Source organism: Maudiozyma barnettii, assembly GCF_903064755.1.
Source record: "Maudiozyma barnettii strain CLIB 1767 genome assembly, contig: KABA2_01, whole genome shotgun sequence".
NCBI classification, from domain to species: domain Eukaryota; kingdom Fungi; phylum Ascomycota; class Saccharomycetes; order Saccharomycetales; family Saccharomycetaceae; genus Maudiozyma; species Maudiozyma barnettii.
The window spans coordinates 1,644,897-1,660,796 of NW_024545238.1; the positions used below are offsets into that span (position 1 = coordinate 1,644,897).

Genomic DNA, 15,900 nt, shown 5'->3' on the forward strand with positions numbered 1-15,900 from the left:
TATAAAAAGGTGAAATAAATATATGAGGGAGGTACATTATGTACGATACTAGAATATATAATGACTTAAAAGTTCCAGCTCTACTATTATGTTTAAGAAACGATAGCCGCGCCAATACCTAGAGTCGAGAAAATAATACTCACAAATATAGTAATGTAACATGCAATTTTTTCTGTAGGTGAGATTGTGTCTTTACAAATTTTCAGATAGAAAGCACATGGTAAAATAAGACAAATCATAAAACATAAACCTGCACCTAAGAAAGCAATAATTTTATCGAATTGAGGAAATATAATGGCAATAATAACAAATAAGATATTAACAAATAGTGCATTTGTAGACTGAATCGTCTTAGCGATCTTCAGACGATTGCCTTCATATTTCTCTTCAGCATCTCTCACGTTTAATAATGTATCTAAAACGGAAATAATAGGTCTTGCATTTAGAGGTGTCTTAGCAATTGGGATTAAAGTCATTAAACCAGAGATTAAACCATGTAAATAACTAGGAAATTTATCTAATAACAATACATTCTTCGTAATTTCATCCTTTACAGAATCACCAAACATTAAATATCCAACCACTGCAATACCAATATCAGTCACTGCAGTAATTTCATAAGTTGTCTTTAGACAATCTTTAAATTTAGCTGGATGTCTCATATCTGATTTTAAATTCGGGAAGACTGCATGACCACCCCAAGATGCACTCAATAAACCTATTGATAAACAAAAGCTCTTGATATCTTTTGGCCATAATTGTGTTTCCATGGGATGGAATAAAGATCCAGGCGCAGTATTATTAAACAAACCACATGCAGTGATAACAGCTACTGTACCAATGGTTGATAGAATACCTAATAATGATATATTCGATAAAATGCTTAATGGTAAGAAAACTGGTGGTGTAATGACAAAGAATGCTAATATTTTAAATGATGTAACAGAAACATTTGGAAATAATGCATTTAAAGAATCTGCAAATAAAATAACTAAAGACACACCACAGCCAAGCAAATCCAATGTAAACAATGCAGATATTAAAGCACGACCTTTAGTACCGAAGGCTGCATAACCTAAATCGGCATACGACATTAAAGTTAAATCGGTATCTAAACATCTAGAAAGAAGTTCTGCAGTACAAAAAGTGGCACTAGCAAAGAGTGACAACAGAGATAACCCAATGACCCAACCAGCATGTTTCAAACCTAGTGGTAATGCTAATAATCCGATACCTATTAAAACGTTAATTGAATTGAAAATAGTTTGAGGTGCAGTTGATTGACCTGCTAAAACAGTGACCACTTTTCCATCTTTATCTTCAACTTGTTTCAGTACAAATGAATCCACATCACCTGCAATAACACCTTTATAACCATCTCTACTTAAATTATCAGCTAGTTCAGCCATAGATATGGAACCCCTCAAAAGAGAACTTTGTTCACCAGCACCAATACCAGTATGTCCTGAATAAGTAGATCCATAATCTATTGAACTATCATCAAAGAAGGGATTATCTCCGGTACCCCTACTGGCATCTAAGTTAGTAATGGATGGTCTCATTGAAATGTTTTGTGATGGATGTAATACAGTTGATAATCTTCTACCATTCACAGCAGGTGCCAATGTATCAGGATCAAATATTTCATCATGATTATCTTTAAAGAAAGAACGTTCTACACTTGAGTTTACATCGATGTGTCTAAACGAATTAGCTCTTCTTAAAGATGTAGCAAATCTTCCTAGAGAATTAACACCTCTAAATGAACCAATTGGTTGGTTTAGAATAGATTGTCTTCTAGTATTGAATGATGCTTCAACAGGCGTACCATCATTTTGTGTATCTGTTGGGAAATCTGCATTTCTATCTATTGGAATGGAAATATAATGAACCTGAGATCTAGGATTACCATTTCTAGCATTTTGTAATGGTTGTTGCTCTGGATCACTATTCATCTTTGTTTTTTTTATGGATTTTATATTTAATCAAAATAGATCAACAAATATCGATTGGTTTAGTTCTCTAATCGTTTAAAATTTTATAGAACACAGCTCTTTTATACTCGAAGCCTATCAGTCTTGATTCTAAAATAATATTAAATATAGGTGCAAATTTTTATAATGTAAACATGCAATTTTCTCCCCTTATTTTATCTCGAGAACAACAATAGGGAACTATCAGAAAAACCTTAGCAATACAGATTCGAATCAAAATTGTCAAGAGAAAAACAGAAGGTAAAATATACAATAATTATAAATATGTTAACCAAGAATTCCAAATGTCAAAACACACAAGATAAAGAGAATACATGCTCTTATTGTTAATGCTACTATCTTGAAAGTGGCCCCCCTCTCCAAGGGCTTCCCTCTAAAATCAATAAATAAAGAAAATCACAAATTTCGCGCCATTTTTGATCGTTTTTTGTTTTTGTTTTGATTACCAAAAGAGAAAGAAGATAGCAATAGATCAGTGAAATTAACTTGATACATTTGGATTTATATTTAGTTTCAACTTAGTTGTCCTGCCATTACTTTACCCATTCATATCAATGAAGAATATGAAACTACACAGCAATATATAAATAATTGCCATTTGTAATGCTGTTTCGATATATATCACAACCCTTCTTGAGATACTATGATGTCATTTTGATAAGAATTTTGGTTCTTCGGGTTTTTTTCAGGATTTCAAAAATTTTCAACTTGAAATTTTTCATCTCTAAAACTATTTTATTGCAACAACCCACTAGATGATGAGACAAGTAGTGAAGATGGATAAAAGTGGATATAGGAACATTCTATTTAACCACTATCAATAAATAGTCAGTCTAGTTAAAGTTATATTACTTGTCTTCCAGTAACTCAGAAGGTCTCTTTATAACTAAGCAGTAGGATAAATATGCCAATTCAACAACCATCGGGTCAAATAAAGCTGACAAATGTCTCATTAGTGAGATTACGTAAAGAACGTAAGAGATTCGAAGTAGCATGCTATCAGAACAAAGTTCAAGATTACAGAAAGGGGATCGAGAAAGATATGGATGAAGTCTTACAGATTCATCAAGTGTTTATGAATGTATCCAAGGGTTTAGTGGCCTCCAAAGAAGATTTACAAAAATGCTTTGGAACAACTAACGTGGACGATATCATTCAATTAATTCTCCAAAAGGGTGAGATTCAATTAAGTGAGAAAGAAAGACAAATTATGTTAAATAAGATCAATAATGAAATGCTAACCATCATTAGTGCCAAGTGTATTAACCCTAAGTCTAAGAAAAGATATCCTCCAACAATGATACATAAAGCCTTAATTGAATTGAAATTCAGTCCTGTAGTTGGAAAACCAGCAAAATTACAAGCACTTGAAGCTATTAAACTATTAATAACGAAACAGCTTATTCCAATCGTGAGGGCTAAAATGAAGGTTAAAGTTAATATTAAAATATCTACCGAAAATCAAGAACCTTTAGAAAAGATTAAGAAATTTATCGTTACAAAGGAAAATGAATCCAGTACAGCAGAAGCTTACGAATGTACAGGTTTAATTGATCCAGTAGCATACAGAGATTTGGTCACATTGTGTAGTCAAATCGGTACACTTCAAGTATTGGATATGGCTGTGATCGACAATGGCAATTAATCAATTGACCATCAAAAAATCAAAATATTATCATTATATAATCATAACTTCCAGCTTTTGCTCATTTTTTTGCATTAACACATATATATATATATATAAAAATATACACATTGTCTCGTGATTACATATGCATTCATTTCATTTAAGAAATATACATTTCTTTAATCGTTTTAAGAATGAACACTAACTTCGCAAAGTCAAGATCATTACCAGAATCTTGATCCAGTTTTATTGTTTGACGAAAGATTTTAGTACTCATTGTAATAAGTAAACTAGATCCGTCACATGCTAATTCATTATTTTTACCGTTCTTTCTTAACATTGGCATTATAACAGATTGATATAATTCGCCAATTTGTGTACATATCACAGGCATTTTATGATCTGTGGAATCTCCAAGTTTTGTAAGGACTTGAAAATCTGCCAAATTATCTCTCATTACGTCTGCATTATAAGAATAGTCATCATCATCATCATCTTGTTCCTCCGGTAGTAAGGTAGCAAACCCGGCAATTGGTCGGCTTACTCCCTGATCTAAAGTATTCAATCCCCTTCTCGTAACCTCGTAGGTAGAATCCATTTCTCCATTTAATCTGATTTGTAATAATATTTGATTTGAAAAATGGATGCTACTAATATCCAATGGTAACCCACTCAAAGAACCATGATCATTATCAAATATTGCACTCACTGTATAATCTGACATACCATTAAATAACTTCAAATACTCTTGACCATATCTAAAACGATTGTATAAAAGATTAAGTGGTATCTGTTGTTGTGAAATGTTTCATTATGTAGTTTGTCGACTCAGTAACTTCATCTATAATTTTTTAACGGCACAAAGGAAATAAAATATTTCAACGCGTTAAAGTTCAAGAAGATTTCATAATAACAAACATTTGTTTTGTTTGGGTCTCGTTTTTTAATCGAATATGTTGAACTATACAAGCTTACATATTTTTGAATAATATTAACCATCATACCATCCTAATATTTCCATTATTAATAATTTATCAAGTATTTATTGCGAGATTAACTCCAATACATTTACTATTTATCTTTCCATTATACCATAATTTTAATTAGCATTCACTCGTGGTTTCTTGCTAAATACCAAGTCAACTTTTTATAGTCCTCGCAATACTCCACACGTTAAGTCGGGGATAATGCTGAACATCTTATACCAGTTTGTATCCTCAATAATTTTGACATGTTTCCTGTCTGTGCTATTTTTCCTATCGTTATGGCATAATTTTGTTACAGTACATTTTCAAAGTAAGCCAGATCCAAGAGATATTAGAAGCTCACGAACAAATATTAATCCACATAAGAAACCCAGCCCGAATAAAATTAGGCGATATTCTAGAGCATCTACTTCTTCTACTTCACCATTAGATTTAGAGAATGATGATGAAAATAACATCGAATACGATCATACAATAACTAGCCTCAGAGCAAATTTACCGATGGAGTATTTTAAATCAACTAATAAGACTCAAAATAATCCAGTTAATGTACAAGAGGAAAACGAACAGTCACATATATATGATAATCCTTTTAAGACTGATACATTATCACTGGAAGATCATAAGTTGGTACCTGATTTGAAATATTACTACCATCAATATAATATAGAAATCGAAGAATTTCGGGTCACTACAGATGATGGGTTTGTATTAGATTTATGGCATCTTGTTCCTTTAGGTGGATCCGCGAAGGACCAACTGGGTAAATACCCTCTATTACTATTGCATGGCTTATTACAAAGTGCTGGTGCATTTGCATCTAGTGGCAAAAGTTCTTTGGCTTACTATTTATATGAACAGGGTTTCGATATTTGGTTAGGTAATAACAGATGTGGTTTTAATCCAGATTGGGATATGCAAAAATTGAATAATGATAAAAAGAAAAAATGGGATTGGGATATTCATGAAATGTGTCAATATGACTTAAAATGCCTAATAGAGTTCGTTTTAGAGAAGACTATTCATTTCGAGAAATTAACCTTAGTCGCTCATTCTCAAGGCACAACACAAAGCTTATTAGGCTTAGTCAATGGAGAAAAACTTTACAGCTCAAACTTTAAATTGATTGATAAGGTAGATAATTTTGTGGCTTTGGCTCCGGCAATTTATCCAGGTCCATTATTAAATGAAAAAGTATTCGTCAGATTTATGGGTATGGGCATTGATTCACCGTGGGTCTTTGGAACTAAATCCTTTATTCCTTTAATGATGTTCATGAGAAACATCGGTGCTGGAACTAAACTTTTTTCATTCTTTTCATATATTATGTTTAACTATATGTTTGACTGGAACGATGTTTTATGGGATAAACGATTAAGAGATCGTAATTTTTTATTCTCTCCGGTAAATATATCAGTCAAATTAATGCAATGGTGGCTAAGTTCAGATGTTAACAAGACTAGTTTCAAATATGGTTCAAACAAAATGTTTCCACATGATAAGACATGGTTTCCATTAAGACATGAGATGAATGAGACTAGACAAGCACAACACAATATTCATTTAAATCCACCTCGTGATACCGCAAAAGATTTTCCACAAATCATGTTATTCATTCCAAAACAAGATAGACTTGTAGATGGTGAACGTCTAATCAATCATTTTGTTAATTATGAAGATAATTCTGTCTATAAGATCTGGTACATTGACGAATATTCCCATCTCGATGTATTATGGGCTTACGATGTTATCGAAAGAATTGGTAAACCAATTATCAATAATATAAGGTATCCAAATAATCCCTTGGATGATACTAACACTATAATAACAGCTGCAACATAATATATTTTGATAGACATGATACAAATAGTAATTTGTATGCTTTTTACATATATGACCATATATAGATAGATAGACAAAAGACGTATAATAAATACAAAAATTATAGATTATCCGGCATATGATGATGGTCGTTCAATATGATCTCGGGCTAAAAAAAATTTGTGAAAATTATTGTAACTTATTGAATGGGCATCTCATCGAATGGGCATCTCATCGATTTTAGTAACAATAAGAAGTAGGAAAAGTTACAGGAACTACTAAAGATACATAAAATATCATAATATCGAAGATTTCTCTATTTGTACTTAGTAAGACGTTATATACAAATAACCAAGGTATTCCATATCATAAAACAGTATGAAAATCAAAACCATCAAAAGAAGCTCGGACGATTATGTCCCAGTGAAGAGTACCCAGGAATCGCAACTTCCAAGAAATTTAAACCCTGAATTACATCCTTTTGAAAGAGCTCGTGAGTACACCAAGGCACTAAATGCTACTAAGTTGGAAAGAATGTTTGCACAGCCTTTTGTCGGCCAATTCGGTCATGGTCATAGAGATGGTGTGTACATGATTGCAAAGAACTACAACAACCTGAACAAACTGGCAACTGCATCTGGTGATGGTATTGTTAAATACTGGAATATGTCTACTCGTCAAGAATATGTTTCTTTCAAAGCACATTATGGTTTAGTCACAGGGCTTTGTGTTACACCAGAAACATTGGGAAAAAATAAAAATGAAAATTTTATGTTGTCCTGTGGTGATGATAAAACAATAAAATTATGGTCTGTGAACAACGACGATTTTTCGAATGTTAAATCAGATGATGAGATAAATACACATGGTCTTATTAAGACCTTTGATGGTGAGCATGCGTTCCAAGGTTTGGATCATCATAGATCAAAACCAACTTTTGTCACTGGTGGTGCACAGATTCAACTATGGACTTCAGAAAGAACCAAGCCATTATCTAATTTATCCTGGGGTGCTGATAATGTTACTACTGTCAAATTCAACCAAAATGAAACGGATATCCTTGCTAGTACAGGTAGTGATAATTCCATAGTATTGTACGATTTGAGAACAAATTCTCCTACTCAAAAGATTGTTCAAAAGATGAGAACAAATGCTATCTGTTGGAATCCAATGGAAGCCTTTAATTTTGTTGTAGCTAACGAAGATCATAACGCTTACTACTATGATATGAGAAATATGTCTAGTGCGCTAAATGTCTTCAAAGATCATGTTGCTGCTGTGATGGACGTTGATTTTTCACCAACAGGTGACGAAATTGTGACTGGTTCCTACGATAAGACTATCAGAATATATAAGACAAATCAAGGTCATTCTAGGGAAATATACCATACAAAGAGAATGCAACATGTTTTCCAAGTCAAATATTCTATGGATTCTAAATATATAATGAGTGGGTCTGATGATGGTAATGTGAGGATGTGGAGAAGTAAAGCATGGGAAAGATCTAATGTTAAATCTACCAGAGAGAGAAATAAATTAGAATACGACGAGAAATTGAAGGAAAGATTTAGACATATGCCCGAAATCAGAAGAATCAGTAAACATAGACATGTTCCAATTGTTATTAAGAAAGCACAAGAGATTAAGAACATTGAATTGAGCTCTATTAGGAGAAGAGAAATGAACGAGAGACGTACAGTCAAGGATAAACCATTTGTTGCACAAAGAAAACAACAGATTGTTGGTACTGTATTTAAATATGACGAAAAGAAACGTCGTGAACAACATGATAATGAAGATGATCAAGATAGTAACTGAAAAAAAAATTATTTGTATATTAGAATATTTCCTCGACCTTTTGAAGAATGGCATAAATAACCTATAAGTCTTGCATACACATATAAAATTAGATTATATAAACTTTTATTGATATAAAATATAATTCGTTTTTATTCTTTTCACTTAAATAGAAAAGAACGAGAAATAATAATAATATTAGTATGCTTACACTTTGATTATGAAATGCTTATAAGAAAATATTTCGACTTCAAAGCAATATGTTGTGTATATTATTATTTTATATTTTATCATAGTGTAATAAATGTTTCACTTTTATATATATATATATGTTTACGTGAGGTTGTGAATGTCCATTGATATGGATGAATGTACGTTCTTAATTACCCTTCCAAGTATGAGAAAGGCAAAGAGAACATAATATTATGTATTAGATAGTTAAACTTTCGTTCGTGAATGAAGAAATTATATTGAAATAATACCAATACCTGTAATAATATTATACGGGAAAATTGTATCTTCAGAATATGATAATTATAAGTAACAAGTTTCATAGAATATGTGTATAAAATGCATTAAAATAAATGTCACAATACGTTATCAGTATAATAATTGAGGGTGACAATATGGGAGTTTTCGTATTGTTAACTACTAAATCCATAAGAAAAATTTAGTATATTTGGTCCACTGTTTTTTTTCCTAGGAAAATGAAACAAATAATGATATAGTATAATATGATGCTAATAAGTAAAATGTCTTAATAGGTATAGTAAATGCATATTTGTTTTTGAATCAGTCGTTACTTTTTGTTCTTTTTTTTCGATTTTTTTTTGTATTTACATTTTCCGAAATAAATGATAATAGAATTGTCATTAGTAAGGTCATATTGAAACATCCAAAACTTTCCCTACATCTAAAACATTTCTCTTGGATAAATCTTCCAATAATGGTATAATATCCAATAATTCGTTATCATGAGTATCAGAAAACCACGAAGAAATTGGAATTGCATGTTGAGGATGGAAAATATATGATGCAGGAGAGTTATCAAGTATGATAATATCTGAAAGAGGTCTACCAATCTGAGATAAATTCTTAATATAATTTCCTTCGTAATTGTAACAAGCCTCTCTAAAGAGTCTATGATGAATAGCTTTATTAATATCCAATTTATCTAATAAAGGATCACCATATCTGGAAACACTCGCTGTAAATACTACAACTTCGTATAATTCGCCAACTCTTTTTAAAAATTCGTCAACACCTGGTCTTTTTATAACGTAAACGTTATGTATTTGATCATCAATATCCACAGGTAAAACAAAATCTGCTGAACGTAAATATTTAAATGATGAATGAACTAATGTTTCATCCAAATCTAATACTAAGCATTTCTTATGTTTAAAAGATTTCGTTATAGGTGGTAAAAGAGTATTAAACCCAGCAGCATGATATTGATCTGGTTGTAATTCAGTCAAATCAACATACTCTTCAGAATCTTCATAATTTGACACCATATTATAGTCCATATCATTTTGTACATCATTAGCATTAGAATATAGTTGTTGTTCAGTTTCTTTATCTGACGGACTAATATTAGTATTATTAGAATATTCTGTTGGTTGTTCATATAATTGTTCATTCGAAGGTTGTAAAGGTACACCTGGTTCTTCTTGAGTTAATGGTATGGAATTATCTTTATCTAATGATTGTTCATTTACAATAGGGGTAGAAGCATTTGTTATATCATGATTTTTGTCGATCATATCATAATCATCTTCATTGTTACTATTAACTATACTACTATCATTTTGGTTATTAACATTCGTTATCACATTAGAATTTCCATCTATTTTCATCGAATTAGCATCATCAAATGTATCTGCATAAGAAGAATGTTCATTACCTTGAGAAGATTCGGAATTATAATAAGCTGTCATTTTTGTACTTGTCTTTTCCTTTTCAGTACTATCTTCTTCGTCTTCGTCAGCTTCTATATCGTCAGAATTCCTTTCAATAATATCTTTTTCCTTTTCTGAAGATTCAGTGAATTTACTTGTTGATGTTCTTATACTACCTATACTACTATTATTTTGATCTTCAATAGACTGTTTTGAATCTATTGGAATAGTTGTGCTGTTAGTATTTGATATATTAGAAGTACCCCTTTTATTTTTTAATTGTTTCGCGCTTCCTGTAATTATCGAATTATTTGTTGTAGTAGCAGTAGCAACAATTGCGGTATTATTATTATTATTATTATTATTATTATTATTAATATTTGTTGTTGTTGTAGTTGTTATTATTAAATTTGAATTGGTAGTATTAGAACTCTTAGATTTAGTTATATTATTATTATTATTATTGTTATTATTCTTTGTAGTAGTATGACCAATCTTATTATTAGTAGTAGTATTACCAATATTTCTTTTCCTATTTGTATTATATCTTTGTGATTGATTAGTTATATTTCGATCTTCTAAATTGTTTTCTTCTGCGCAACATAAAGATGATATTAATCCCATTTGATTAAGAACCTATAGAAAGGGTGGATATATTAACACAAACAAAATAAATAAAAAGAATAAAAGTAATTCAATGGAATATATTTTAAAATAGAAAGCTTCTTAAATTTCAAAAATAAGAAAACAGTCAAACTAAACGCCTCTATCTTTTAATAAAATTAAAATTAAAAAATAAAGAATTTTTATTGAAGGGGTGAAAATAAACTATTCCTGTTCTCTTTGTAAAAAAAAAATTACGAATTTGATCAAAATTCACGAGGAGTTAAAAAATTTATAATAAAATTATAATCAATCAATCAATCAACGGTTTGAGTTTGAGTTTTTATTAATAAACAAATAAAAATATTTAACCGACAGAGAAGAAAGAAAAAAGCGGGAAAAAATTTTGAAAATTTGAAATTTATAAATTCCCTTAATAAATAATGAAAAGGGGGAAATTAAAAGCGAATTCTTATAAGAAACTAACAAAATGGAAGTTAATAGCGACTTCTATTAATTTTCTTTTTCTTAATATGGATGAGATGATATGATATCTATCACAAATAACAAAATAAAATGAGATGAGATGACTTTACTTTTGTATATTCTAGAGAGACTTCAAAATGGTGTATATGTGATGACTTCTCGATTAAATAATGTTTAATAGAATGAAAGGATATCAAAAATAATTGTGATTTTAATAATGTAAACTCCCTTTTAGTAAATTATGATGATATGTATAAGTGATTGTATTCTAGTCAAAAACAAAAAACAAAACGCAAAAAAGGGGAAATGCAGGATGAGATTAAATAACCTCTTTGATATGTTCGAATGAATAGATATATATGAACAGATCCTGATAGTGATGATCGTTTATTCACTCTTCCTATATCTTCTTTTTTTTATATTATAATGATTTATTCAATTTATTGTTAATGTTTTCTTCACAGAGAAAAAGAACAAAAAAATGGATAATATGTATCTTTTCACGTTAGTGTTTTTAAACAAAAAAAGAAAATTTGAATTTATTTTTTTATAGATAATTTTATTGTTTAATATTTTTTATATATTACTCTATTCAGATCTTAAATGTTCTTTATTGATCAATCACCCTACCCTATCTTTCTTATAATCTTTAATTCGATTTTTTGATTCGTATTTTCTTTTTTTCCTTAAGAGAAAAAAACAAATTTTTAAGAGATTAATTTTCTCTTTTCTTTTCTTTTCTTTTTCTTTTTCTTTTTCTTTCTCACAAAACCACCGGAGAGAATGTAATGATTAAATTAAATTAAGAGGTGATTCTAATGATGATGATGATGACGACGACGACCAAATAAATCAAAATAATCTATAAATCACGATAATACCTATTTTAAAATAAAAATAAAATAGTATACTAATCGAAATGAATTAATATAGAATTTTAATTCATTGTTGTCGTTTTTTGTGATACTACTAAATCATATTGAGGAATTTATTAATATATGAAAAAAGAAAACGCATGATTTTTAGTAACGTTATGAATGCATATATAGTTTGTATTTGTTTGTCCCGCATTGAGAAGAATTCGACTATCTCATCTCATATATATATGAATAATATACTAGGGCAGAAAATGAAAACAATTTTCTTGAAAAAAAAAATAAAAGAAGAGGATTCTAACACTTTTGTTTATTTAATATTTTCCTATTGCTGGCCCTCAAGATGTTCTTAAGTATATAAAATATTCTATGATTATCATTAACTATTATTTTGCACCTAATTAAGGAGTCACATGGCCTTATTTCATCTTCATAATTTTTTACATAATTAATTGTTCTTTGTTTAAACAAATGGAAGCAAGACACGAACAGAAAAAGAGTATCAATAACTACATATACATTGTTATTGTAATATTATTCTATTATACACCCTATCTGACTCAATTTTAACTTTCTTAACTATCAAAAAAAAATGGGAAAACTTAAATAAATTTCATTTAACTTGTTCTATTTTGTTTCTGAAGTATATTAATTTCTATTTCAACTGATGCCGTACTAAATCTTTTTTCGGTGTACCAAAAGAGCAAAAAGCTCTGACTGAGGCCGAAATGTGGCCACCCACTCACGCTCGCTTCCAAAAAAAACTTTTTTTCGCACTTTGAATTCCCATTTTAGTCACCGGCTAGAAGATAGAAGCTAACCGGGTTGGCATAGAACTAAACTCAGGGTTAGGGTTGATTAATTATCTGTGTGAGTTCAAATTATGCAGGGTAGAATGTCAAAATAAGTTCGGTTGAGGGGAAAAGGACTCAGACCGTTGACAAAGTCAATTCCCATAGTGATAGATAATGGTTTAGCTTGAAGAAATATATATCTATCTATTGTAGAAATTAAACAAGCGTTTATAAATATATATATGTATGTCTATAGAAACAATTGCACTAAGATATCTAGATGTTCTTCCTCTACTTATTAATTTAATTATTGTTTAAGATAATTATATATGAATATACTAAATAATGGTAATAATTACAACGAACATGAAAAATAATATAACACTCATATATATTTCATTTACCCTTAAGTTATGTTGACGATATCTCTTTATTTAATACTGTAATCTACTTTCTGTAGCAAACAGAGATTAGAACTCTGTTTTCTCTATTTTTTGTTTGTCTATTATTAGGAAAGGAACTTTGTGTATTCGAACCAATGAGAATGAATGATGGATATCGAAGTCGTAGCACTCACCGTCATTTGTTTGTTATCAATAACGAAACTTCCCCAACTTTGAACCAATAAGATTGATTCTTCCTTATCGAAGTATCAGAGCTCACCCTCATTTATTCGTTTGTTATTGTTGTTATTACCAGTAACAATAAATGAATTGTGCAGAAAATAATATTTGGAAAAAATAAATTGTGGAGGTCTTTGTGGTCTAACTCCGTGTAACGCTGTACAACGCCGTGCAACGCCGTGTATACGACAAAGAAAGAAAAGACTTTCCCATTTAACCGCCGAGCGACACAGGGAGAGGGCGATTTAAAGGAACTTTGTGTTTTAAAGAGAAAAAAAAAAGGTATAAAAGGGTACTAAAATCGTTGTCAATTTTAAATAATTTTCCTTTCGTTCTTATTACTTCTTAAAGTTTTATTCGAAGTTTGTTTTGAGTTGCTATGTTTTTATAAATAAATCAAGATTGATATTATATAAATACACTAACATATTATTAATCTTTTTCAAAAACAAAAGTTAAAATGCAAAATACTACAACTACTCAAGGTCTACCAGTTAGCACTATTTGCCATAATTTGTTTGAAATCTGTACATTTAAATCAGTTTCCAAATTCCCTGTTGCTACTCCATTCAAGGCATTTAATATTGTCGGGGAACAGTTATGTCAGTTAAATCCACCAAACTGGACGACAGGCTTCAAATATATTTTAGAGGATTATAATGGTCCACTTGTTATCTTTGTTAAAGATCAAAAACATGAAGATTATGGTAAAGCCTTAAACACTCACTCCAGATGGTGCCAAACTACGACTAATAATATACTATTTAGGAGAGTATCTTTGACATGGTATGATGAATATACTATCAAGGAAGGTCTATCCGAACAAAAAGGCATTAACTGCTTCATAGAAGGTAATTTGTTTTGTGTTTTGGGAGATTTTCCTGATATACAGATTAATTTGGTAGAACTATTTGGTAACACATTAGTTCAAGTCCATGAAAATAAAAATCTAGTGATGATAGGTATATTTTATTTTTTAATGCAAAAGATAGGTAATCACATTCAGCTGCTAAAAAATGATCTTTTAAAAAAAGAGAAAAAAAATCAAAATGTCGCTTATATTTTTAGCTCAAAGATGAATTCATACCTCAGAAAGAGGTGTGATAATCTAACTGAGTTATCAAAAATGATATTCCAAGGGAAAGAATTTTTGACCCTAATCGAAGACCATCTAGAAAACTTAGAAGTTGACAAGAATTCAACATTCATGGCTCCGATTAGCAAAGATGTGAGATCGAACTTTGATCAAAAAATAAGAGAGTGTTCGTTAACATTATTGTGTCTCGAAAACAATCTCGCTGAAGCACATGAAAAGCTTCACAAATGTTTGAAGATAATTCCCTACGCTGTGGGCTGCCTACTTGCAACAATGTGCATATCTAAAGTGGTGGAAATGATAGTACACAAAGTAGCTGGAAAAACAGAACACAGTTTTGAAGGACTTACAATCGCATTCATAAGCGAGGTTATCGTGTGCCTATTGTATGTGATTATTTATTTTTGGTACAACGGCGTTCGTCTAAGGTTAGGGATAACATTTCCTAGTTGCAAATTAGATATGTCCAAATTTCGGGTCGCACCCAAACAAGAAGATATTTCGGATGGCCCCTCTGTTCCTTGAAAATGTTCGTTGTTTTTAGGATGTGCTGCTATCATTTTCCAGGTCAGTTTAGTTTAATTTAGGTAGATCGATTATATATATCTCGTCATACAGCTTTTATATCAGTAAAGAAACATAATCCTCTTCAATATAGTATTAACTATCATCTTAATGAATTGACTTGCTATGTATATGTATATATGTATATATACATATACATCGTATAACACTACGATCTAGTGCCAATCCCACATAACTCCAAAGTCACTTATATATGTGATTACTCCTCTTTGGCCTCCCTCAGCTCCTTGGCACGAGTTGAACATTCGCATTCGTTATACCTTTGCGTATAGCGCGGTGGTTCTGACGATGCATTATAAGTATAACAACTCACATAATGATTACTTTTCCTAGGGTTATGAAGGCGATCATTGTAATCGTATGCTTCTGCACAGGCCCAAGACCATTCCTGTTCTGGTGGATTCTGAGGAAATAACTCGATAAGCTCTACATTAGAACGGCATCGGCAATCTGACACCATATATCGGTTTCTTCTGTACAAATATTCATTTCTTCGGTGGACATATTCTTCTTCTGTCACGTCTATCCCGGGTAAACGTTGTCGGTGTAGGACTTGGCCACCAACTATGTTGAATGCAAGAGGTCTCTGGATGGCGCTAAGAAAGGATGAGGGGTCATAAAACCGTGGATCCTTCTTAGCTAGTAGCAGACTAGTAATGTTTGCATAAATGTTTTTTATATTTTTCTGAGAACAATTGACAAATAGCATTGG

The 15,900-nt window shown here is 30.8% G+C and overlaps 7 protein-coding genes across 7 annotated transcripts; 4 read left to right on the forward strand and 3 right to left on the reverse strand.

The window, feature by feature from the left end:
* Positions 1-92: 92 nt before the first annotated feature.
* Positions 93-1,955, reverse strand: AVT1 (Avt1p; the record flags this gene model as incomplete). The annotated part of the gene is made up of 1 exon (XM_041548625.1): positions 93-1,955. The coding sequence occupies one exon, from the start codon at positions 1,953-1,955 to the stop codon at positions 93-95; it is 1,863 nt and encodes a 620-aa protein (XP_041404559.1).
* Positions 1,956-2,898: 943 nt separating this feature from the next.
* Positions 2,899-3,639, forward strand: SDO1 (guanine nucleotide exchange factor SDO1; the record flags this gene model as incomplete). The annotated part of the gene is made up of 1 exon (XM_041548626.1): positions 2,899-3,639. The coding sequence occupies one exon, from the start codon at positions 2,899-2,901 to the stop codon at positions 3,637-3,639; it is 741 nt and encodes a 246-aa protein (XP_041404560.1).
* Positions 3,640-3,781: 142 nt separating this feature from the next.
* IRC25 (Irc25p) lies at positions 3,782-4,345 on the reverse strand (the record flags this gene model as incomplete). The annotated part of the gene is made up of 1 exon (XM_041548627.1): positions 3,782-4,345. One exon carries the CDS (start codon positions 4,343-4,345, stop codon positions 3,782-3,784), a length of 564 nt encoding a protein of 187 aa, XP_041404561.1.
* Positions 4,346-4,808: 463 nt separating this feature from the next.
* YEH2 (sterol esterase) lies at positions 4,809-6,449 on the forward strand (the record flags this gene model as incomplete). Its single annotated transcript, XM_041548628.1, has 1 exon — positions 4,809-6,449. The coding sequence occupies one exon, from the start codon at positions 4,809-4,811 to the stop codon at positions 6,447-6,449; it is 1,641 nt and encodes a 546-aa protein (XP_041404562.1).
* Positions 6,450-6,806: 357 nt separating this feature from the next.
* On the forward strand, positions 6,807-8,246 carry SOF1 (rRNA-processing protein SOF1; the record flags this gene model as incomplete). Its single annotated transcript, XM_041548629.1, has 1 exon — positions 6,807-8,246. The coding sequence occupies one exon, from the start codon at positions 6,807-6,809 to the stop codon at positions 8,244-8,246; it is 1,440 nt and encodes a 479-aa protein (XP_041404563.1).
* An 860-nt stretch (positions 8,247-9,106) lies between these two features.
* On the reverse strand, positions 9,107-10,750 carry KABA2_01S15642 (uncharacterized protein; the record flags this gene model as incomplete). Its single annotated transcript, XM_041548630.1, has 1 exon — positions 9,107-10,750. The coding sequence occupies one exon, from the start codon at positions 10,748-10,750 to the stop codon at positions 9,107-9,109; it is 1,644 nt and encodes a 547-aa protein (XP_041404564.1).
* A 3,217-nt stretch (positions 10,751-13,967) lies between these two features.
* Positions 13,968-15,128, forward strand: KABA2_01S15664 (uncharacterized protein; the record flags this gene model as incomplete). The annotated part of the gene is made up of 1 exon (XM_041548631.1): positions 13,968-15,128. One exon carries the CDS (start codon positions 13,968-13,970, stop codon positions 15,126-15,128), a length of 1,161 nt encoding a protein of 386 aa, XP_041404565.1.
* Positions 15,129-15,900: the final 772 nt, after the last annotated feature.